Consider the following 27,027-nt stretch of genomic DNA (forward strand, 5'->3'; position numbering starts at 1 on the left):
TAGAAGTTGCACTTCTTCATATCAAGGTGTGAGAAGCAAGAGAAGTGATTCTTGATTAGGAACTGATCATAAAATAACTATGTCCTGGAAAAGCAAGTAAAAAATAAGCCCTGGGAAAAACCTAGAGTCACTTGCTTTTCTATCCTATTACTGCTGAGGCATTTTGTCAAGGGCACCATCAATGAGGTAAATAATTATTTTCTGCACACTGAGAAAGACACAAGCTAAGGATTAATTACACCTTTGGGCCATTGAAAGTCTTTCAATGGAATTTTGACTTCTATCCCAAAGGAGAATGTTGGAATTTACCTCCTGATAACAAAGAATGCACCTCAAGGTTTTCTGCTGCAAATATTTTGTAGAAATCATGTCCTTTGCTCAGGTTACATAAACATGGGAAATAAACAAGAGTGTCTTAAAGGTTTAACTCTTCTGAAGTGTGGTAGTCTCCAGAAGGATATCACAGCAGGAATCACAATCACACACCTCTGTTTCAAGTCTGTGACTACTGTTCTTTTTGTTTACTTTTGATTTGGGCTCAGCAATCATTAGCAAATCATCAACCAAATCAAACTAAAATGGTAATTCCCAAAGAACTGGTAGTGACAGACAAGATGAAAAGGTGATACTGAGCTAAACAGATGCAATAAACCACATCTGACCTGGGCAGGGTTTCACAAGGAAAAAGGCATGGCAAAACCTTCAACATTCTTCTTCCACATATGTACAAACTATGGCATTAGGACCAGCATGGGAATATAATGAGTATGCATACTCTACACTTGGACCAGTGTTAAAAGATTGATTGATTGACTGATTACAAACACAGGGAGTTTGAACAGACAACCCAAAATCTTAACTGAGAACTTGCAAAGTAATGTGGCAGCATAGGAATTTTTTTTAAAATTAATTCCACTTGCATATTAACAAAAGATTTTGATCCTGTAATTTCACTAAATGTAGCAACTGTCATACCTTGGTCTTCACTGTAATCTTCATGCACTTTATCCTCTGTTTAAAAAAAAGAAAAATGAACAGGAAAATTAATGGAATTTTAAGACAATAAAGACACATAAACAATACAGTACAGTGACAAGATTATTCAGTTAAAAAAAAAATTGAAACTATAGTAGTTCATACAGTAATAAAGTTAATAAAACTGCAAAGGTGAAGATTTCTAACAGATTCTGTAGAAGAACTGATTGATTTTCTGGCACCAAAAGATAGATTTAAAAAAGAAAGCAATATCAGCAGCTTTCTTATACGGTTCATAAATATTTTGATTCTGAATTATTTATAAATCATTTATATATATATAGCTAACTTCTACAGAGTAATTTTGGCATCTACTTGTTATGGTTTACTTGCTTTTTAAAAAACTTAGAGAAACTACTTTCCTCTTGACATCACACTAACAACATCATCTCTGGCATATTTAAATTATTTTTTATCCACAAAATCACTTCTATACAATTTAAAATACCAATACCCATTCTCCTGGAAATTCAACCCTCAAAATATTATTCAGCCCATTTAGCTGACATTACAGTGATGTAGTACTCATGTAGGCTTTAGCATCATTTCCTTAGGAAGTTATTATGTCTACATTTTTAATTTACATTCTGAAAAAATATTACCTAGAAGCTCCAAAGTCTTGTGTGTTGTTGTGGGTTTTTTTGTTTGATTGGTTGGTTTGGTTTGTCTTTTTTTTTGGTATGTGATTGTCTTGGTTTGGGGCCAAAATTCAGTGAATCTTCAACAAAAAGCAAGAAGACCTTGGACTGTACCTGCATAATGTTCCACAGCATCTTCTGGCATTATCTCAGAGTTACCTTAAATATAAATATTTAATATTTTATATTCCAACTGAATTTTCATGAAGCAGCTAAATAGCACAAGAGAGCTTAAAATGGTGATGCATTTAGCTCAAAAATGAAATAAACAATCATACTGATTTAATACTACAATATCTTATTTGAAAGTGACAGCTAAATTATAAAATACAGCCAGGAACTACACCATAAAAAAACAAGTTTATGCATATTTGTATTCAGGCCTAAAGTTAGGAATATAAGAAGGTGTTGGATAACCAGTCCACTGATTAGACTGGGAAACTCCTGACAGAACAAAATATTTGTCTAAGTATTTGTAGACTGGAATCATGGAGTGCTATGCTCACAAATGTAATGGTAACATAGTGGCATAAAACTCAGGCCTACTTTAAACTATCTAAAAACCATTTGAAAATAAAACTGTGAAGAAACAGTCAATATGACACATAACTTTGTAGCACATTTTAAAAAGAGTGATTATATTATCATTTGAAGTAATGAAGATTTACAAACCTGGAGTGTCTGGATCGCTTACTCTCTCTTCCAAATCTGCAACATAATCATCTATAGCTGTAAATTAAATATAAACTAATAAATATCTTGAAATTAGGATATTAAATATGTCTAATATTTCATTGTTTTAACTTGTATCCAAAATGAGTCCATCAATGGCTAAATGTAGCTCCTTAGCTGAAAACTGAAAAACTAAAACTTTATATACTGACACTTGCAACTTGACACATGGCAATCTAATGGAAGGTGTTGGGCTACTCTCTCTTCCGGCCTTCTGCTATACTCTCTGGAGGAAAACTAGAGCAACAAGAGCCATTGGTCTGCATCAGTTTTTTTTAATATTTATATGAATAAAAAATGCAAACATCCTCCATCTTCAAAACTGCAAACTATCTTCTTTACTAATGTGCAGGAGGGTCACTTGGTGACGGATCTATAGAAGACAAGATATGAATCAGAAACTGACCTTGCAAAATACATACTTTATTTCTGGCATCTCCTATTTAGACCAATTTACTTCCTTTCATTACCTGGCTAAATTTGGGGGTTATTTTCCTATATAATTACATTTTTTTTTCAATGCTGTTAATATACTCGCTATGACACACCTGAGGAAACACAATAGTGAAGGTAGAGTAGCTTATCCTTTTACTTTACAAGTATAATAGCTTGGATTCTAAACCAGTTATCCCCCACACAGTTTGGAATAAACACTTTTAGCTGTATCAAACAAATACAAGTATTTTTCCATCACATCTGTGACACCAAACACAACTGCAGAGTCTTTACAAAGTCTTAACACTGAATCAAACCTAAGAAGCCTAGTACAAATAGAAATCAATGCCTAATGTAAATGCAAGAGACTGTCCATACTGTAAAGAAACATGGTTAGAATCCTGAAGAAAATACTTATAAGACAGTAGGGAAATTGCAATATCCATTTAATGCTTCTTCAGAATGGGAAAGATGAGCTAATGCCATTGTACATGGTATCAAGCATAACATCAAGATGACTATAAGGTAATCAGATTAGTCCAAGCCAAATTTCAAAAAGCTTTCAAGATTAATTAAGATGTGCAGAAAGACAGAACAAGGATAGTTCAGAACTACATCCTTGGTGTTGAATCACTCTCTGACAGCAGAGTCAGTCACAAAGAACAAACAGTCCAGAAGGAAAGGTACAAAAACCTGGATGCTCCTAATGCCAAAAATATTCTAGAAGAACCTTAGTAATACAGACTGTCTGAAGACAATATAAGCAATAAATCTCATTTTCTCTTTTCAGACTGTACAACCACAGACCACTTGCCTACCCAGTTCCCAATAACACGCAATAGCCAGGAACACATAGTAAATAAAATGTTTTTGCACCAATGAAAGCAAAGTTTCCACACCTGTCACCTGTTAATTGTAATAAAGACTTTCAACAGCAAGTATGATAGAGTCATCCCAAAGTAAAATTCTCCATGACAATAACAACTATTAATTGAGAGGAAAAAACCCAAATTCAAAATTATCTATTTCTAAACCAGTCTAACCTTTTCTATTTTTCTCTCTCGTATAATTTGTTACATTGAAGCAGAAAACCATTATTATTGAGTACCAAAAAACAAAATGATACCTGGAATTTCATATGATTCAGACTCCACTACTCCAACATCTTCCACCATTGGATCAGCATCTGAGAAATAAATACATTTGCACAAATTTTAACATTTTTTAAATCAATAAACAATAACACAAACCCTCTAACAGATATTATGTAAGAACAAGCTGTATTCTAAGCAAATTTCCCCTAATAGCAGCAAGACATGTATACATAGACTGAAAAAAAGTTACTATTTCATTTATATACAATATTGAGAATGTGTATATATGAATAAACTCTATACACATTTTCTCAAAAAAAGATGACTCTCCACAGAAATTTCTGAATAAATTGGAGGAAAGAAGAATATGTTCACTTTGCCTTCTTAATTGCAAAGATTCAAAGTAAATGGAATTTGAATTTCTCCTCTAGTCTTCTACTTTGACTTGTGCTGTGGATGAGTAAGAGATATACAGAAACAAGGAGCTTTAATAGACCCGGACTAAAGAGTTTGATTGTGAAGAAACAATCTCAGTGCACTTCCAGACATCACAGTTTTTATATGACATTGATTATATGGGTTTTATCAAAAGGTATCAAGAGATATTAAGAGATAGGTAAAAATTTCAACAGTACAAATAAAGAGCATTCAGAAAAATTTCCCCCTAGTTGGATTTAGATCATATAACTCTGCTTTAATATTTTGACTTCAATTTTCATTATCCAGTCAATGCCCCAAGGTGACAAGATATGAGCATCTTTATATGATGTCTTCATCTCTGCAGGACTTAAATATAATTAATGCTCTTAGGGAGCCATATCTGAATGAAAGGAGAATGAGAATAAAATATAGAAAATACTGTTTTAATAAACTATCAAATTTAGTTTAATACACCAAAAGGTCCAGAAGCAGACTCCATACAGGTTTTACTGATGAGGAATGAACAGATTGAGAGCAGTCTCACCAAGAAGCACTTGGGGGTCTGGTACATGAAAGACTGGACATGGAACGCATCTCCGAAGGTGAAAAAAGGCTGAGAACTGGGGTTCAGCCTGGGGGAAAAAATACTCTGGGATGTCCTAATTGCAGCCTTTCAGTATCTTAAAGGGACAAAGAAGCTGAAGAGGGATGTTTTCACAAGGTCATGTATTGATAGGAAAGGAGTTCTGGCTTTGAACTGAAAGGGAGCAGGTTTAGATTATATACAAAGTAAAAATTCTTCACTGTGAGGGTGATGAAGCACTGGAACAGTGCTTCAGAAAACAGTTGCCCAGAGAAGCTGTGAATGCCTCATTCCTGTAGTGTTCAAGGCCAGGCTAGATGGGGTTTGGTATAATCTGGTCTAGAGAAAGGTGTCCTTCGTGTCAGAAGGGTTACAACCAGGTGATCTTTAAAGCCCCTTTCAATCAAAACCATTCTATATGATTATATTCATGCCTCTCTTGGGGAGAGATATGCATATTGGAGAACAGAATAACTTTGTTGAAAGCCCATAGAGTAGCAATTAATAATATACAGTTACCTGGATTGCAAAACACATAGCATTAAAATATCCCATTTTGACTTAAAATATATGCATTTGCTAAATAATGCTGTGGTTGGCACTTCCTAAGACTCTGTTTTAAGCAGAAATTACAAGTCCAGGTTTTAATGAGACACATTTTCATTTGTCAGGGTTGGGTTTTCTTTTACAGATTTATTTAAAATGTATTTAGTCTTTCAGATACCTTTCTGAACTGAGTCTGGTGTCTCATATGCTTCTGAAATTTCAGTCTCAAATTCTCTGAGCATGTCATCTGTTGCAGGAGCTTCAAAAGTTTCTCCATGTATTTCTTCCTTTGCTTGCCACCGGTCACTTACACTTTCATCTATATCTTCATGTCTTTCTCCTAAGCAACAATGCAGATTGTTAGTGAATAAATTGAATACATTTTCTTTGGTATATTCTATTACCAGCAAATATTCAGTCCTCAGTACACCCTTAGTGCTTTCCAGCTAGTCTCCAAAGGGAATGGGGAATTACAGAAAACTTATCTGCACAGTCCAGCATTATAAACCCAACTTGCCAGGACCTTCTTTGCCCACAATAAAGGCCAACTCTGCTCTGTCCACTCTTGCCCTCTATACAGTGTTTTGAGGAAGCTTTTGTTAAATAAATGATTGAAGCTATTACTGCCAAACAAGTCTGGGTAAGAAGACACAGTTTTAGGATTTGGTGACTGAACTTTCTGAATTTTTTTGAAAATGACAAATGAGTTGATTTGAATGTTTTATGCAGGCAAAAGTACTTTAAGTGCATACCAAAACCAGACTCTGAGATTCATCTAGCCTATGGCAGTATTTATAAACTCTTCAGTGATTTCTAAGTGTTAATGCATTACCAGGATGGGAATGGAGAGCTTCATGAAGAACAGATTGAATTTCCTCTTCCAATTCTATGTCAGCAGTCTTGTGCTCTAAAAGGATTATAAATTGCAGTGAAGGTAAGCGCAAAAGGCAAAATCTAAACATTAACTCAAGGCTTGCAGCTTTTAGTAGGCTCCATAATGTTCTTAATCCCTTTCACAAAGATCCCTAGAGACTGACCTGCTGAACCTCTGCAACTCACACAATTAGAAAAACAACTTTGTCTTGCTTATTCTCCAATATAGAAATGCAACAATCACATCAGATTCATCCACCTGAAGATGAATTGGAAGAGTTTATCTACACTGCATTTTTTGCACATATATTTTTCAGTAACAACTTCAAGTAACTATTCAAACCAAGAACTATCTTCTAAGGAATTAATTTACTAACACTTTCATCCATTACCTTCCTACAATTTAGGCAGCAGCACTAGGAAGTCATATTTGACAAGAAAATGTGAGTTGCAGAAGTAGGGTCCTGTCAACTTTATAAACAGGGAAAATAGATACATTACAGTATCAAGGTCTTGTTCGGCTACGAACTGCCAGGAGAAATCACAAACTGGTTTCATGGACAAGTGATTGCCATCCAACACACCAGCTCAGGACATAATAGGAATTTGTATGAAGTGTGGTCTTCATATAAATGTCCTGAAATTAACATTGAGAAACCCTACAATGACACATCTGACAAAAAAAGCTGTAAACCAGGTAACAGCTGCATTTTCAAATAAGGATCCAAAATGGCACCAGTTACAAAAAACGGTCCCACAAAACCAAAAACCACACACATACAAAAAAACCCACCCAAACAGGAAACCATGTCTTGATATATTTTATAATTGACATCCTAAGAAAAGTAATGCAAGTGTTCTGAAGCAAAATCTATATTCCATAGATTGCACTGGCCATATGCTCTAGATTTATATATTTATGTACCAGGTTCACATAAACATCACAAAGGATAAGCCTCTTCAATAACCCAGAAAAACATCTACTCTCTGAATAACACTAATGCAAATCACTTATGTGAAATGTGACACGTTAAATATTTCTTCTTGAATCCCACTTAATTTTAATACATTCCACTAATAGTATAGGGCTTTAAAAATGTTTAGATTATTTTTTTAACAGTAGGAGCTCCATTTATTGTATTTATTATATATTAATCTTTAGTTATTTAGTTTTTTTATATAGTAGTTTTAGCAGAAAAGTGAATACTTTATTATCTTACTAAGTTGGTTGTTAAGAGGGTTTTGTTTCTTTTTAAGGTGAAGAATTTGCTGTTATTCTGGCTGGATATAAGTTGGAAATCAATCTAAACCACAACCATACATCATCAGAAAGTTATTCTGATCTGATACGCCTACAATGGTAACCATGACATTTTTCAATTTTCACGGTCAGTGATTTATACGAAGTTATAAACAATGATTCCTGTTAAATAAACTTCAGTAAATAAGCAACAAAAAATCTATAAAAGAGTTGGCATGCTAATGACACAGAACTATAGTTCAAATGAAGCATCATGTCTTTTGTTTTGCCTAAAATTGACAAAAGGTCTTACCTGATTCAACATACGACTTTTCAGCAGGCTGGACAGTCTCCTCAGATTCTGGTGATGCTGGCTGTGCTGGGACAGATCTTTCTTTAAGGCCTGCATTTTTCAGTTATAAAGTTAACTTTATGCCCTTTTTGAACTGATTCAGTTATAACATAAGAAAGTTCTTTCAATTAAATTAACTGATGTTACACTCTGCAAAAATGCATTCAAACAATCACAATTACAGGGTTGTCATAATATACAGTGATATACAAAAAGACTAAAGCATATTCAGATAGTAAACAAAGATGTTTAGAAGACAAACATAGAATGAGGAGGTAAAAAGGGACAGAAATTTAAGCACTTGCTTTTATTTCAAAGTAACTGAACAAATGACTACGGTATTCCAACATTTATTCAGTATCCAGTAAAAAAACAGGCAGCAAATTTTTCTCTCTGTTTCTCTCTGGTTTTGCCCTAAAATAAGTGGCAAAAAGTGCTTCATATGATAAATTTTACAGGTTCTACGCAGAAGCAATTTGAACTTTACAAAAAGCTGCACAGAATAAGAACTACTTTAAATTCATGTCTACATCTTAGAAGACTTGATTAAGATTAGTTTGACAACTAAATGACTACTGAAAAAGTATGACTGATGCAATTTTATCACTAAGATTGTGACTATCTATACCACAGTCTCTTTCTAGATCAAAACACAATGAAAAGAAAGCAATCAATAAATGTAATGACCAACACCATCATTATGGTAGGAGATAAAGATACAGCCGTGATAGATCATGCCTCATCTTAAGACACCATATGGTGAAGAATGTGTTGGTATTAGACTAATTCTCCTCTCAACTCTCCTTTAAGAGGGTTCAAACAAAACTTATACAAGAGGTTCAGACTGGGCATAAGAAAAAACTCACACACCCACAACCCGCACCTCTATGAGGACACTGAAATCAGTGGAAAGGACGGCACAGAGAGACTGTAAATTCCCATCCTTGGACGTTTGAAAGACTACACTGGGAAATGGCCAGAATAACCTGGCCATTCCTCTGAAATGACCCTGCTTTGAGCAGGATATTGGAATAAGGATCTCCAAAGTCCCTTCCAAATTGGCATTTGCTGATAATCCTACATCCAAGGTCAATTAAGGTAAGACTCCCTTCTCAACAAACACCACTGCTCAAAGCAAACTAGTTTTTCAACAGCTGTATACATGAAAACCAACAGAAAAGATAGAATGAAGAAAGCAGAGGCTACACTATAATGAACACTCCTGTAGTACTAGCAATCTTGTAAGAGCAACTCTTAAATGGATAAATATTATATTTCAAGTAAGTACGATTAAAAAAATAGTAATTGCCACATTTCTATTGGAGTCAAACATATCTAAATGCAAATTGGACTAGTATGTCTCAAACCAAATTTGTGTAGAGATATTTTATGCATTCTGAGAAAAGCATGTATTTATTTCAAGTAATGGTGACAGGATAACAGAATCAGGTCTATCTTATTATTTAATATTGTTTAAATAAATTATTTAACATTTATATTATTATTATTTAAATTTCAATTATTTGAAGATTGGTAGTTAGGCTGTATTCAAAAGTAGTTTAACTAAGAGTCTACCACTTAGGAGTCAAAATGAGAAGCTAAAGAAAAATGCCAAATTTACACGTAATTTTTGGCCAATTTTCTTCTGTCATTAAAAAAATACCCACTTAGAATATTAAAAAATATTATTAAGACATTCATCTTTTCCTGCAGGACTATTAATGGCTACAAGAATAAAAAGTTACTTCCTTCTACAATCATCTTAGGATGGAGACAAAACCAGTAAGTCATATTAACTGCTCTCACACTTCAGAATCCATAAGCATGGAAACAGCCACCTTGCTTTCACAAACACAGTTCAGTTACTTTACACATAGATTGCTTTAAAGAAGTTTTTGTACCCTCAATAAGCCACCCCCATGTTCAGATCCAGACAACCACATACTCTGCTTCACGAACAAAAATGAACTCAAAGCATTTCAAAAGACAGCTAATACTCCACACCAAACAAGAACTATGGGTACTTAACAGGAAAGAAGGAACCAACAAGAGTGTCTTTGTTTCACTTGCACATTTCTCAATTTAACCTTCAAGCCTTTTATACACGTCTATTGTGCTTAACACTGATTTCTGTTCAATCTTTCAAGTAGGTAATATACCAAATAATTTACTTTTTGTAAGATATTATTTTCTCTCCTCTGTTTATTAAAATTGCATTTAGCTTTTACTTGCCTGGTGCATTTTTTGAGCTAATGTGGTGACTTGTTGCAATTCAGTTTAATGACAATACTTCATAGAGATATACAACAAGACAACAGATGTCTGGAGCAAAAATACTTTATTTTGTGGCTGTCTGTATAGCCTGGAGTGCTGCTCAAATAAAATTTTCTTTGGAAAAGAAAAAAATAAAACAACCCAATCTTTCCAGAACCCCATAAACTTTGGGTCACAGATACAATATGGTAATCAGAACAGCAATTCATTTGAAATTTCACTCCCACACAGTTAAAAGTTCTGGCACATTACAGGAGAAAATAAAAGTGATGTGCACCATATCATTGTGCCACCATCCTTGAGAAGTGTGATTTGAATGCTCCTCTGGTCAAACATGCATTTTAACACCAGAGCAAGGGTGAAAAAGTATATCTATCATCACCAAAAACTAACAGAGAATGTTCATTATGAAGGTGCATTTATTAGATCTTCATTCTCTCATATTATTTGCTAGGAATTGTAATGTTCACAATGCACATCTCTTCCCTCCCTCCTCATGAATTTATAAATATTTAGAATATACCTCAGAGTAGATCACCTCTGTCAATTATCACAGCCAGAATCTTAAGATACTGCACTGTTTTCTATAGCTTTAATTTGAACTATTTTTCACAACTGTTTGAATGTTTCATTTTCTCTAAAAAAAAATAAAATCAAATCATCTTCAACCTTATTATCACATCTTATAACTCTAGGGATCAAAGCATGATGCAGACACATGTATGGAACGGCTGAGCTAAGTGTATTGCCAACTGCTACACACAAAATTTTAGCAAAACCAAAAAGAGAATTAACCTTCAGGAGTTCAATCTTAAATTACCATCCACATGCATATTTATATACTCATTGTCAATTTCACTCCTTTGTTTTGTTTTCCTGAAACTAACACTGCAGTACATCAAGAAAGAATCTTAAACTTCCATTACAAGTGTTGCTCTAAATCCTGTGTAATTATATTGTGCAGTTCCATACAATATACTTGCTTTCAAATTTATTTGGAAAATATTAATTTCTAGATAAACTTGACAGCAACCATAGATTCAAAATATTCTGAAATCTCTCTATTATCTCTGCAGAAATGTTTTTGCAACTTTATTTACTCTAATGAGACTGCTGAATAAATCCTTCATTGATGCTGAAAATACAGAAGCTGTAAGAACAAACTAACACAAGATTTTGCTTATAGAAGCATCATGCACTTGAAAGTGTTGAAGAAGATAATAGTTGCAAAATATCCAAGCTGTTCTCTAAACAAGTTCAACCAGAATAGAGTAGTACTAGCATATCACATCTTACATGTAATTGGAATACAACAATACTGATCAATGATGAAATAGATGGCCTAATTTTCATCACTATTCCTTACCAAAAGACTGTCAAACTTGGAAAAAAATCAGGACACAGTTAAATAAAAAATGTGATAATGAATCAAGATTTCCAACACAAATATAGAGAAATAAAATAATTAAGTAAATAGGGAATGGAAGAAAACCAGAAACATATTGTCATGGGATCAAAAGACAAAATGGAGGAACATTTTGATTGAGTGCACCCTAAGGTCTCACAATAAAGTGCAACTCTGAAGTTGGTTTGACTATTTGTGTACAAAATAGTTTTTTCAGGAAAAAAACCCAGTTTCCTCAGGGAAAGAATTTGGCAGAGAATAAGTTACATTTATTGGGTTAATAATGGACACTACAGTCCATTAATGCACCTCTTGGTTGTTTCTGTGAAATAGAAATATCGTATGAGTTTCCACTACATGTGTCCAGATAAGCCTGTTAATAATGCTTTTAAACTTGCATTTCATATAGAACATTCAACTTTCATCTCCACATCAAGCAAATACAAGTAAACAAGGAAAGAAAAAAAAACAATCACAAGGCCCCAAACCCATATTTAGAGTAGACTTGAAGAAACTGGCATCAATCTGACATTTGAATGTTTTCAATACACATTGGTAGCCAGGCACATGAACATATGTACATACTTTAGTTTCACAGCAGATGTTTCTGCTTTGTGTTTATAATATCAGTACACACTGAACAGTTTTTAAAAAAATATTATATATAGCCTTTGTTCACACGTATTTCCAGAAAACATTATTTTCTTATTGCCATTTTTACTACATTCATATAATATGCTGAATTTTACATTCTTGAGGTCTGTTCCTCATTAGCAGAACAGGAACTCTTGTTTATTTCTTTTCTTTCTTGTCTTCCTTGGATTGGCTTTTAACTATCTTTTTTGTTTCTTTGTCTTTTCCCCACCTGAATGGTGCCATCCTTTTCACTGGCTGATCTTTTTGTAGTCTCCTTGGATTTCATACTTTTGTCTAGGCCTTTTTCCTTTCCTCTGTCTCTTTTAGCCTTGTCAGAATCTTTCTTTAATTTATTCATATCAACAGCTTTCTTGTCCTTTCGATCAGTGGCATCTTTTCCTTTCCTGGTTTTCTTTTTTTCTTCTTCATTTTCCTCCTTTTTGGATTCCTGCTTCTCCCTTAACTTCTTGAGTGATTCTTTAATAGCTTCTTTTACTTTTTAGTTTTTCATTTAAAAAAGAGGAAATGTTCAATAAGAGAACCATTCTTAGGCCAAAAAACATCTTATGAACAGCCATGTAAAAGCTTTGATAAAATTATTATTTAATGTTTGTTAGATTTAAACTTGTATAGTTAACTCCTAAGCTTTAAGCAATTTAAACAAATTAGTTCTAAACTTTTAGGAACATCCCACACCATGCAGCCAGCAAATAACCTTGGCTTATACTCCAGCTGCATCCAAATGAAGTGTTAATCTAGAGAAAACCATGCCTCTATTATCTTACTGCTGACTTCTGCAGAATGCCAAAACCACTTTTGCCTGTGAGCGTGAAAATCAGAATAAATTTTGAACCTTTGACAACAGCGCAACAGTTATAAACGTTATCACACAAATTTATAATACAATGGTTTACTGATATTGCTACCTCATATTAAGCAAAGACTTAAAAAAGGTAACTGAAGTACATATTGAGAAGTACAAGTAATAAGAAACAGCAATGTCCTGATGAATTAAATCAAGTCCAAAAAAGTTAGCTGTGTTAGACTAAACTCAGTGAAATAAATCAAAGCAATAATTGTAAATTGGTTGGTTCTTACAACTTTGTTTTTCAGTTATCATAAACATTTTTTTCTTTATTTTACTTTTGAAGTTGTGTCACTTATGCCTCTCTAGTTCAATTCACATTTGGCTGTGACAGGGTATACAGATAATATGTTATAAGAACAATCAGAACAGAAGCCTTGAAATTTATGTTCAATATGTTTAATGTTCAATATTTACTTCCATTTTGCCATAGTTTTGAAAATATTTGTCAATATCAGTAGAATTCTCTACTGATATTGACAATTTCCTTATTCTCTAGAATAAGGAATTTTAATTCAATAAAATTCAGAGATTTTTTATTAAATCTGTATGCAATATTTGTATTTAATTTTGAAACTAATACTCCCATATTATTAAGGAAGTAATAATGACTTTTACATATAAACAGCTCTATTTTTATTCAGACTTTCTCACAAAAGTCTGCCTCTAGCTGTTGTGTAATGTTTCTGTGGAGTGAACAATTCAATTACATAGTTTGGTCTAAAGGGAATGACATCATACTTCCTTCCAAATGGTTTTTGACATAAAACATTCAAAATATTTATTTATTCTCATTTATTTATTCTCATATCAAACATTGAAACATAATCCAAAACTCAGGAAAGAATTGCTAAGTGACAGGTATTACAGTCTCTGAAACACGCAGTTTGCAACCAAGTTATACCAAGCACAATGTGGAACAAATGCTAAAAATTTCATCTTGATGCAAGATGCTGCGAAAAGCCACACTGGAATGACCAGCAAACTTTCCTAAGCAAATATACTTTTTTCCTCATGAAGGTTCATATGGTGAATAGCATGCATTTTTCATATACTGCCAGGAAAAAACACCTTGCAGTCTATACGTGGTTAATGTAACATGGAGACTGCTTCCATAGCCTCATGCTGCCCAGAGATAACTGAGCAGATATAAAAAGCTACACACCTGAAGTACACCTGGTACCTTGGTGTTTGCTGTTGCTAATTAGCTTTTTTTGTCTTCAACACTATGACCTGTTCATAAAGCAATGTAATTATAAATAAATATATGGCACAAATTGGTTGCAGCTATCTCATGCTAAGCTTTCAGAAAATGTTGCAATCAATCCTGCCAATAATATTAAAGGGGAAGTTATTGGACTTTGCCTAAATTTCAATTCTCACAGGAAAAAAAATAGATGAAACTATTAAAGTACAGCCTTAGAAGAATTAAGGCCAATTACAATATAGTAATGGTATTATGAATTCATGGAAGATAACAAAGAGGATTTCATATGGAGCAACATATTACTTAAAAACATGCAGAATATCAGGTTATCATAAACTACTTACAATCCAAACAAGACATTTGTTGTAAAAAAAATCCACACAAACAAAATATCATTTCTAGTTAGGAAAGCGCTCGCATTGCCACTGAATTTCAATCAGTAGTAAAAGAAAATACTGAGAAATAGCAAGAACAATATTTGCTGCACCATTAGAAAATATTTAGCCAACATAGCTTGTATTAGTAAACATTATAACCCACAGTTGGTATTTGTAATGCACATGCACTTCATACATCCTTATCCGCATAAAGTTCTGCATGAAAAAGAACATGAAAAATACCTTTGAGTTTAGTTTTTTTCTTGGCTACCCCTCCTGGCTCCTCACCTAATTAGTTGCAAAATGGAAATAGGTTATGAGCATATTTGTGGTATTTAATAAACCTGACATTAAATTTTCCAACCTGCCATCTTATGTAAAAAGTTCACTTTACATAGCACGCCACAATGCTACGGAAAAATACAAAATATTAACTCATTAGAAATAAAGCAACTTCAGTTGCAGGACCTTCACAAGTACTGATGTGAAAGACTAAGCAAAGCAAAGTACCACATTACCAGATGCTACTTGTGAAGCATCCTGACTTGGAGATTGGTCAGTTATCTCCAGACAAGTGCTGACACCTAATTATAACCAACACCCCCCTCTGATTTCTCTGCAAAGTATTTGCCAGTTCCCTCTTAAATGCACTAATTTATGCTTCTATAAAATTTTATAAATATTTTATAAACATGTTAACTCAAAAGGCCTTCAAGTACACAGGTACTGCAGAGTATATAAACTAACTGTTTTCTTACAATAAATTACAACATATGTTTCTTTATCCAAAGGAAAATAAATGTTTTGGCAAAGGTATTATTCAGGACTAAAAAGCAGTTACCAGTTCATTAGTTAAAATACTTAACTGCATTACTTCAGACTCCTTAAAACTGTTAGTCTTTTACCATTGTAGCTAACAAACTGAGAGCAGTCAGCCTTTTGATTGTACTATAATTTATAGCTAGTACCACAAGAGGCATAAAGGCAGAAGCTTTCCAAAAATACAAATAACATTTAGCTTCATCTTTTTAATACCATTAAAAGAGACTGGATTATCACTATCATGATGTTGTGGATTAAGATTAAAATCCCACAAACACAGCAATTTTAACCACAAAAATCATGTAAGTTGCTATCTAAAAGCCAACTAGAAAGTAAAGAAAAGCTGAAAAGATACAGTAACTATGTATTTTTAAACTCATACATAATCTTATTAAATGAGAAGAGATATTCTTATGTCTCAACACTAGGCTTCGCATTCAGACATACAAAACACCTACACTGAACGTCTGCACCATGATCTTAGATTTCCAGAAAACAGTACCTACCTACTGTGGCATATATAAACATTTAACCTGAAAAAACAAACAATACTCTAATAGCCTATACTAAAAAAATGAAATAATAAAATTAAAGAATTTAAATGTAAAGTCACTGTAATCACCTTGCATCTAACTTCTATACTGCATGTTTTCAAAATACCAAGTGTTGACATTATGGACAAAATTGTTTTAAAAAAGGTTAATCAGTGAAAATACAGGCTCAAGATTAATTTCCTTACAAATTCATACCTGGGATATGAGTCTTTTTGAGCTCCTCCCTCATAGATTACCATCATTGCTGAAGTCCAGAGCTCTAACTTGACTAAAATCATTATTTGGTCTTACTATTTCTAAGCAGTGTATGGAAGAATAAGTTAACTTTTTTTCATATAAAAGGAAAAATAGACTCCAACTTTCATTTACATCATCAGTGAAAATATAAACAATAAAAGGTACTCAGAAAAGTTGCACAAAGCCATATTTAAATTTACACCCCTGCCCACTTTTCATATTAAAATTAAACACTCCTGGATATTTTAATATACTCTTAAAAGCACATGTTGACAAAAAAACTGTAAAATTTTGCAAGTATCAATATGCACAACAATTATCATACAGATATTTCAAATTATTTTAAAAGTGACATATATTCACTATGTTGAAAGATTACAAAATAGCTTGTTACTGTTATTTCACTTGTTAAATATTCACACAAGTAGTAATTTTGTTTCAATCGGCTTTTATGGTATGAATAGCACTAAAGTTCTCAGCAAATTTTCAATCATGACATAACTATATAAAACATGTAAACTTTAACATATTAATAGATCTGTTCACAAGAGAAGTATGTAAAATAATATATTTTAAAGCATTAGTATTAAGCAATAATCACAAGACCAAAATCCTGCTACATCTTGATTCCCACCTGATCATGATCCCTAAAAGGGAAATCCCTACAGCACAGGGAAGTCTTACTTGTCAGCCCCAATTATGCTGAAGCAAGATGGGTGCAAACCACTTGGTTTTCCAAGACAGCAATGTCCAGGGCACGTGACAAAATCTGGCACCTAAGGGAATTCATCCAAGACTTACAGCATGGAGACACACAAACAAATGTCCAGAATTCTATAAATCATGTAGTGGAACTTGTGGACTCTTATTCTAACGTCCAATTCAAGTGGCTTCACAATTGTTTTGAACTAGTTTTAAAGTTCCTTCTTTTTTTTCCATTCAGTCCCACATTATAAACGTCCAATGCTGGCAATGCAAGAAGTAAATATACAATTTATAACATCAAAAGGGTATAATGGAAGTTCAGAAATGGCTATTATTTGAGTTAGTTAATTAAAAAGTTGTGTTCAAAGTTAACATAGGTTTACAATATTTTTAAATAACTCCTTCAAATAGTCATTCTATAAATTAAATACTCCTCTCAAAGTGGTCATTTGCATACAGCGCTTAAAGGTGGTCAGCTTGCTATCTTAACTGACCTTTTGAAGCTCAGGAATATCACAAAGCATTAGTATTCTGCAACAGTCCAATCATTTCCTCTATTTTTCCCCATAAAACCCTTCAAGAACATTATCCACAAACAACCCCCAAGTGAGAACAGAGATTTAGAAGTTGAGCATCAGAAGAAAAATACATAAATACTATTTTTATTTAGAAAGATAAGCATTGAAAAAAAATAGCAAAAGGCTCTCTGTTTTTCAGCAGCTTCCCAGAGTTGACAAATACCATTCTCATATTTAACAATATATTTAGCAACCTGGCATGTGCAAATACTATTTTATTCACTTAATAATCCTGAAAACTTTAATAGCCTTGCTAGACAAAAGGCTTTGCCATGTGAAAAATTTCCTCTAATTCAATTTCTCCACAACCTCTACCTGCATAAACATTTTTAACCTGCAGCACCAGGAAACAAATGAAAGCTAATTAAGGTGGTTTATCCACTTAGATGTGAAAAAGGGAGAGGCTATTTTGCATTTACCGCAGAAAGCAAATGGGCCAGGTTAGCACCAAGCAGCTGAGAGACAGCACTTGCTACCCTTCTGTAATTTATGCAAAGCCTCGATAACAGAATATGAAGCGTCGAGTTTTAAAACACTAGGGCTGGTATTCCAACTCTTGCCTTAATTTATGATGTTCCATCAAGAACCTCCTTAGCCACACAAAAACCTAAAAAAATATGTTGAAATTGCATGCCAAAGGAGGAAATAAAAATCTGTAAGCCAAAATCATTATTAACATTTTTTCTCTCCTTTTTATTTTCCTTTTCCAGAAGAACTGCAAGTCAGAAAAAATTACGATTGTTTGTATAACCCCCTGCACAAAATTATTACTATGATTTTGCATTTATGCTATACTAGACATACAAAGTCATCTGCTAAACAAAATTAGTTTACTGACAGAAAGCTAACACCCACTTACCTTTAACTGAGCTCAGAGTACTTTTCTTACCAAAGCCTGTAACTCTCCAAGTGCAGATTTTAATTCATACAACTAGCATAAAAACCCCTCAAACAACCAAACACCAAACTTCAGTATATTCTCCACACGCTGCTTTAATATCTCTTGCTTATTTAACTGTCTAATGTCAGAAGAAAATCCAGATCAAATACACGTGGCAGAAAGCATTTTTGTTCCCTGAAGTCACAGATGTTTATGCTGCATCCTGCATGAGCAGATTTAAGAAACCAACAAGCAAATCTTGCCTTTATTAGCCTCATCTCAAGACATACATCCTAATTGACCATGAGAAAGACAATACCTAATTTATTTCATGCTACTGGGATGTCATTGTGATAGCTGCTTATCTGATGGAAACCAAACAGGGAATTCAGTAACATATCTCTCCAAAATGACTGATCTGTACACAGCAGCCTTCCCCAGCTCCCAAATTACATTTACAATACAGGTGGGTTTTACCTCTCCCATCTGACCATGAAATGAAAATCTTTCACATGCTTCAATATATTCTTCTTCTATGCTGCCATCTAAATACAACCTATACCAATAGCAGTCATGAAAATTTGATTTCTTCTATAGTCAGTCAATTGAGGCTAACTAATAATGAAAAATTTTTTAAGGGGGCAGGGGGAAATACTGGTAAAAATCTTTGCAATAAAAATTTTGACAGATATGCAAACAATCTCTGTACCCTTTCTTCCCTTCAATTCAAAGTTATTCTATACATTATGAGCATTGTGATTTCTCTGTGCCATATAACACTCTTTTACTTCAAATTAAATACTGCTGAAGGTGGTCACAGAAATCTGGGGTTCAAAGCTTCCAAAAGTTTTAGGCCATTTCAGATGTATGGGTATTACGAGTTTTTACCCCTATAAATTTAGTTTGATTAGTATCACAAGAAAGCAAGAAAAAGCTTTGCTATGAAGGTTAATGCAGTATTTTGTTTGAAGACTAGCAATTAAAATATCAAACATTTACCAACAAATGACAAAATAAAACAGCCCACAGATTTCTAAAAGCACTGGACAAACTGGAAGACTACAATTTTAGTCACAGATATTTATTTCTGGCATTCCAAAAACTAAATATAAATTAAGTGTAAGGTATATGAGGGTATCTAATAAAACCCACACATCCAATTTAATATAAAATCAGTAAAGCTTCATTCCTTGCCAGGTATAAAACCCAGCAAGTTCTGATTACTTAAACAATATATTTTCCATACATTGGAAAAAACACACATTCCAAAAAAACATTGTTTGCTACTATTTTCTCCTGTTTTAAATTCTCATACCAGAAACTTCAGGAGAAAGCAGCAGCCTTGCTCTCTAAAACAATTATTCTACGATAATAGAAGTCAAAATGCCACAGCTTTCAACCCATACTTAAAAAATACTTTAAAAAAATTTAGTGACTGTATTTTTAGTCACGAACAATCAAGCTAAAAATCTAGTTTTCAAGTTCCTCAACTAATTTCAAACTATTTGGGCGGACTCACAAGCAAATTGGGATACTGTTCAGTTTTCTTTGCTTATTTGCACATCATACTCAGCTTATTGTTTTTTGCTTTTAAATGCCTTTTATAAAACAAATGAACAAACAAACCAAAAAGCCTGCCATGCTGTTATAACTGAATATTCAACTAAATGTTATTACTGTCCTTACTAGCCAAGCTCTGCTTGCAATCACAACCATTAAGAGAATACATGAAAACCAAACTCCTCTATTCCAAACTTTCAGAGAGAACCACAGGTGAGGGTTCAATTGTTAACTGAACAGGAACAACCCCAGGCAAGACTGAACACTTCTGAGAAGACTGTTTTCCAGAAGGAAGTATCCTACAAAGATATCTACTTACACTGGGTCTTTGCATCCACCCCTCACCCCTTCTCCCCTGACAAATTCTTCATTCCCACTTAATTGTTTTTGAGCAGATGCCTACACATTTAATAAAACCAACAAAGAAGCTGCATGATATCAAATCAGAACTGTTGGTGCACCTTTCATATCTGCACCCACATTAAACTAATTCACTGTTTACTGATCACCTCAGTGCCTCTAGCCTTCTAGTGGTTCAAGCAATCCACCTCAATTTCACCAGAAATATTTCCAGTTTATCAATTCAGTTTTTTAAAAATTTTGTATAAACTTCATTATATGGAATTCTTATAGCAGATGTGTCCCTTCTCTTTTTGGCTATTTATTTCCATTACTGAAGTATCTACAATAGAATTCAATGTTATATGAAAATTTTTTAATTCCCATTGAGAGGTAATATTATCCCAAAACAGTGATGAAACTCTTATTTCTAATTCAAATCTTCTTCTAATTAAGAAGAAATCTTCTTGTAAATTAAGATAAATAAAATTCTCAAACAAAAAAAAACAACCCAAGCTTACTTATTTCCTACATCTCAGACACTGCAAGTTTCTTGCCCTTGCTAACAATTCCTGAGTAATATTCCAGATCTACTAGCATTTATTTTTATAATGTTTAGGGGTTAGCTTATTTATTTTCTTTGCCTTACACTTCATATATCTTGTTTTAAAACCCATTAAATTTTTATGTTGTTAGCTTTTTTATATCCTAATACCCAAATATTTGGAAGAAAATGTGACCAAGGCTCTCAAGGCTCTACTTAACTCATAAACCTTGAGTAGCAGTATCAGCCCATCACAACATTTCACTTGCTTAACACTAGCACATTTTTATTACTTTTAAAAGATTATATAGTACCTTGAAATGGATGATCTAGAGGAAGTTTTTTTCAAACAGGCACGTTAAATTGCTTTAAAAATGGCTAAAGTAAGTGAAGTTTTATTTATTTTTAAAAGAAGTTAAAATTTCAGCCTGCAACTACTTGTGTTTAAACTTGGGTATCATGTTCATATAGGAAACCAACATAAACTTCAGCAAAGCAGGCATTACAAAAACCAATTTGATACAATTTTAATAGTAATTTTTTTTGAGTACATTATTCATGTTTTAAAAGGACAGCTTAGTTTCAGCTTTTGATACCTGATACAAACTGCAGGACACAATTATAAACTGCCCTTTCTATACCAGTAACTTCATGACAGCAGACAGAATTCACATACATGGAAAGTATTTCTGGAACAATTGCCATAAAACAGTTTCACAAGAAAAAGTTTCAAATTTGCAAAACTACATTAAATACTTAAATTTCTCAAGGAATAGAAGGCATAAAATTCTAATTTCCAATTAGTCTTTAATATATTCAGTATTACATTAGAAATACATAATCATAACTTCCCACTTCCACAGAAGGCCCATCTTAAAAACTAAAAGAAATCTGGAACAGCCCTTGTGATTTGATTGTCATATTAAAGAAATGACTGAAGATTTAGTTTGAAAACAGACAAATCAGTGGGAATAAACTATATGACAGTGTAGCTTCTGAATACATGATGTTAGCTAACTTAGAAACAAATGTTCCTGTAGAATTTTCAAGCACTTATAAATTAGTGCCTTTCTTTGAACAAGTAAAAAGAACCTATCTGAGAAACCAGTGGATCACAAAATAAGTTATTTATTAAAATTATATTTCACAAGAGAATTATCATTGTCATGACTATATTAAGGATTAACATAAAAATATGTATTTACAAAATGCAGTCATGCTAGAATACTTTATCATCAAAGCTATTACAAAATGCTTCAGTTAATGTTTGCTAGAAAGACAAATGTTATAGTGTTAACAGTAGAGATTATTACACTTAAGCTTTGTAAGTTTTGTGCACAAAATGCACAAATTGAAGCACATACAGAAACCAACTACACAACCACAGATACACGTTTTATTCTACATATATTTACACACTTGCATAATGCTTGCCATCCTGTCACAAAAATGGAAAAATTATTGAAAGGCTTTCAACTACTGAAACAGCATTGCATGGCTAACTTTAGTTCAATCTTTAGAGTGTCCATTTGGGAGGTTCCCCTCAATGCCATAAATTCTTGCTATATTGAGGTTGATGATTTCATAGACATTTTCGAAAGCCAATCAAATTAGTCTTTCAGTCACTGGTTCTGTAAATCCAAGATAACACAAGTCTTTTTTCCCTGAACCCCTTCATTCTGTGACGTACCATCAACATCATCTGCAGCTTCGCTCTCTTCTTCTTCTAGTATTTCAAAAGGAGTCAATACATCATAGAGAAATGAGAGAAAGCCATAAAACCAATCAGAGCTTTCCTCTGCTAAAATATTAAGGACTTCCTCAAGGGAATCAATATTTTCATTACTGCCATCTTTGGTCAGGCCTATACAAGAATAGAGGAAAGAGAGAGAGAGGGAAGGGGAAAAAAGAGACAGCAGTTAGGTGGAAAGAGGAAACTGTAAAAGGAGGATCTGTGAAAGACATCTCTTGTCATAGACAGAAGTCTTTACAGGAATGCTAACTAGGAAATAGAAGGATGTTAAGAAAGTTGAATCTTTCCAATACAGACTATAATTTGGGCAATAAACATGCAAAATATTATGCCTGAATCTTACTAAAAAAAAAAAAAAAGAGAAAAAAAAAGCAGTAGCTTTGCTTTCCTTTTTTCCTAGTCCTAAAACTAAACCCATTTATATTTAGGTTTTCTACCCCAGTTTAGACAGTTTTTTATCAGTAATCTTTTACTACTTTAAAATCACTCAATTTGTTTTCTTCATTTTTTAAACCATTATGTTCAATTTTGAGAGCTTGCAACTGATGGCTGAGAATAACATTTAAAAGCAAAGAGTATAAAAACAAACTCATCACAGACACACTGTTAAGGATAACATTCTTATCCATGCAGAATTTTGATTTTGCTTAGAAGTGAGGATTCTAATTGCTGAATTTGCAGTTTGTTTGCTTTGCATTTTTTTAACATGTTTCTCAACCATTTGTTTCTATGATAGATTTCTAGAGGATGCACTTGATCCTCAGGAATTATTTCCACACCTGAGGATATACAGAACACCAGATAAAAATGAGTAGGTAGCCAATACAGGGTATAAGTTTTGTTACATAGAAAATCTAAAGCAAGGTAAAGAGCTGAGGTAGAGAAGGCCAGAACAGCAAAGAGTGAGCTCATCACTGCTAAAGACCCTGATAGTAGAAGTTATTATTTTATGTTACAAGAACTACTGATCTAAATGGCATTTAAAAAGTGCAAATAAGCCATGGCTAATGCTTTTTCCCCCCTCCTGCTTTGGGAGAGGTCTTGCCTACGTTTGTTTGGGTTTTTAAAATTAAAATCACTGTTTTACAATTATCACTAAATAACATTTCAAATTTTCCATTCTAGGAAAAGCACGACAAAATGACCAGGCAGCAACAAACAATTACTGGTACGCTTTAAAGCTGCAGAGGGAGGAATTTCTCCCACTTCTAACCAGAACAAATTTTCATTTGTTTTGAAAAGACGAGCAGAAAAGTGAGCTAAAGGTGAAGACAGATTATTGAAACATAAAATCAAGTGAACGTGTTGCACATGCAGATTACAAAGCAATATTAGATGCAGGTTAATGAAACATTCAAGATAGAGAAGTTCATGGCAGAGACATTTAACACATTTCAACACGTTTTTCTTACAGCACATAGTGAAATTATCAATGATAATTCTGAAGAAACTTCCAAGTCCATGATATTCCACATCCTTGCACCTGGATGTCCAGAACCTCTACTTGAGTGACCAGTCATTCTCTTTAACTTTTCACTGGATAGCCCAAAGGTTTAAAAATGACAGATTGAATCCAGGAGGCAATCAAGGTATTATAAATATCCCTCTCCAACTTCTTCCATGGCTTAGTTCTATAAAAATTAAATTTTATAAACAACTTTATGCACAGTATTCAGTTTTTCTAATTTGTTTTCAAAATTTGGATAATACAAGATATAAAGACATAAACTGAAGTAAGGATTTTTATTGAAAAACAAAATCTCAATATAAGAATGGAAACTTGAATCTAAAAATCCTAAAAGTACAATCGAAGTTATAAATGCAGAATTAATACTTCTGTCATTCTAGTCTGTCAGAATCTCATATAAAAACAAAATGGGGAAAAAAACAAAAAAAAATCCAACGAAAGAAAAAGAACAACACACTACTCCCAAAAGGCCTCAAGAAGTCATTTTTGTACACATGTACAGAATCATACAGATGCCCCTATTATTACACAAAGTCAAGAATAAAACTTTTAGGCAATTACATTTATAAAACAGAGTACAGCAGCATATTTTTTTTGAAAATACTAGGACTCCAAAGGGAACCACAAAACTGGAAGAATATGTCTTACAGTCTTTGTTAAAAAAAAAAAAACAAACAAAACCCACAATCAAAAACCCCTAAATCTTTTCTCTACAATTCTTTGCAAAAATTATCCAAGATGAAGATAATGGCCTTTGAATTTAACAAAATAAACCCAAGAACAAAACCGAAAAAAACCCTCATGCAACACTTCAGCCTGAGTTAAAGAAAAAAACCACAGGATTTCATATGTTTATCTTGCTTTCTAACAAAGAGTACAGAAGAACTGCGAACTCATTAATACTCTGTTCCTCATTCACCCCCATAATCAAGAAGAACTGCTTTTCAAAAGAAAAACTGATAAGCTCACAAAAGCATTGTAACAAGTATCTGAAAATGGCAACCAAAGCAGAGCAACCATATCCTACTAAAGCAGGGACTCAAAAGATACAGCTACTTTATCTCAAGAGAAGTCTTAACATGACAGTATAAATCCAAGTGAATGAAGGAGTCAAAATATTTGTCCATTCAAATAGTTACCACAAGCAGTAGGGCACAGGACTTCCCTACATGCACTTAACAAGACAAAGCTTTTCTTCTCCTGTAAACATCTCTTCTTATGAAAACGAGCACAAGCCAACCTTTAATATTTGAAAGTGCTACAGTAGAACATGAGAAAAATAGGAAAGAGCATGAAACTTATCCTAAACAGCTGAACAGTGCAAAAGCATTATTTTAACACCTATTATCTCACTACAGATTTTTTGAATGTCCAATCTCAGCATGACTGCCTGCAAACTTATTTTTCTTCTGTAGGTGAACCAGAGGAAAAGAAGATTTCTTACTTGAATTTTATTGCTTATTACCATTTGACTGCTGACACACGAGGATGGAGTTTTGCCATTTTCTGCATAGCTGGACTACTCTGAACTAAATGCACAAGAACAATAAAGGGATTGTTTTCTGTAGCTGCAGTTCCAAAACTGTGCTAACTTCTGCAACCATTTAAGGACAATTTCTCAGGATATTGTTCCTTGTTAAAAGGGACAGAAGTACAAGAAACACCTTGGGTCCAAAGTAACTATTACCACAGACATTAGTACCCCTATACATGCCACTTTTTTGGTAATACCACTAAAGCCACTGCTTCACTGTACTGATGTAAAGCAAGGTGAGATGTGTAGCACTCCCCCTAAGAATAACACCCTTCTGAGAGCTATCAGAGTGAAGTGGACAAAAACTGGGAAGCAAAGCAACTTGGGGTTGGTTGACTGGAGGGGGTGCAGGTGGTTTGGGTTTTATTTGTTTTTTTTTTACTTCTCTTACACGGGGAGTAGGGGAAGAGGGGAACAACAAACTTCTGGCATATCCTTTTGAAAATCACACAAATCCCTCAAGGGAACCTAATCATGAAACTCACTTTGATTCCAACAAATAAAAAAGAACAGATCCTATCATACCTTACACAAACAAGAAATAAAATAATAAATTTTAATTATTCTATTTAGATATGGCCAAGTAGTACAGAAAATTATTAAAACCATTATTTGAAATACAAAATAAACTCATGCTGGTAGAAGCATTTCTCAAGATGTTAATTGAATTAATTTAAACTTAAAAGATATTTACTATTAATATGAAATTCAATCTTGAAATTTGTAGGGAAAACTAAAAGTTATGGAAGTGGACAACATTAAACCACTGTACATATCACAACTTCAATACACAATACGAGTGCTGTAATAGCTAAAGAACAGAGGAGGAAAAAAAGCATATGAATTCCTATCATTAAACACCAAACTGCAGTAACTCCTTTTGTACCAGAGAAACCACTTGCTGTTATGGCATTCTGACCCAGAAAAAAATCCCAGAAAGTAATAAGCCTTCCTAACAAAATCCTCACAAATAAAAGGAGCTTTGCACTCAATATTCAGAAAGTAGACTTACTATTCAGTTTCCTTTACTACAATGACTTAACTCTGGAAGACAAATTCCTCAAGAGGGAATCCAGTCTTCTAGTTGCTGCATCAATGAAATAATTTCAGTCTGCATTGTGGTGCTCATTTTTTATTTCATATTTAATTTTAAATGTAAACAATCACTGTAACTTACAGGGAAGTTCAGTTAATAATATAACATGCCTGCTATTGGAAGAAATATCTTCTTATATTCATAATTTTTTCAGTGTCACAAAACTTAAAAATTCATCGTTTCTTTTATAGTGCAAAAATTATTCTCAAATTTAAATGAAAATAAATTGTATTTCTAAGCAACTT

At 33.3% G+C, this 27,027-nt stretch overlaps 1 protein-coding gene across 6 annotated transcripts in view; it reads right to left on the minus strand.

The window, feature by feature from the left end:
• The window catches only part of ASPH (aspartate beta-hydroxylase), a 110,814-nt gene that overhangs the window by 63,396 nt on the left and 20,391 nt on the right, over nucleotides 1-27,027 (minus strand). For all 6 annotated transcript variants that reach the window (XM_058019436.1, XM_058019445.1, XM_058019421.1 and 3 more), the window contains 7 exons: nucleotides 7,910-7,999; nucleotides 6,316-6,390; nucleotides 5,662-5,823; nucleotides 3,967-4,026; nucleotides 2,346-2,402; nucleotides 1,788-1,832; nucleotides 976-1,011 (listed from right to left, as the gene is read on the minus strand). In XM_058019436.1, the coding sequence (XP_057875419.1) occupies nucleotides 976-1,011; nucleotides 1,788-1,832; nucleotides 2,346-2,402; nucleotides 3,967-4,026; nucleotides 5,662-5,823; nucleotides 6,316-6,390; nucleotides 7,910-7,999 (525 nt within the window). The remainder of the gene's footprint in view (nucleotides 1-975; nucleotides 1,012-1,787; nucleotides 1,833-2,345; nucleotides 2,403-3,966; nucleotides 4,027-5,661; nucleotides 5,824-6,315; nucleotides 6,391-7,909; nucleotides 8,000-27,027) is intronic.

The sequence above is a fragment of the Melospiza georgiana genome, chromosome 1, assembly GCF_028018845.1.
Source record: "Melospiza georgiana isolate bMelGeo1 chromosome 1, bMelGeo1.pri, whole genome shotgun sequence".
NCBI classification, from domain to species: domain Eukaryota; kingdom Metazoa; phylum Chordata; class Aves; order Passeriformes; family Passerellidae; genus Melospiza; species Melospiza georgiana.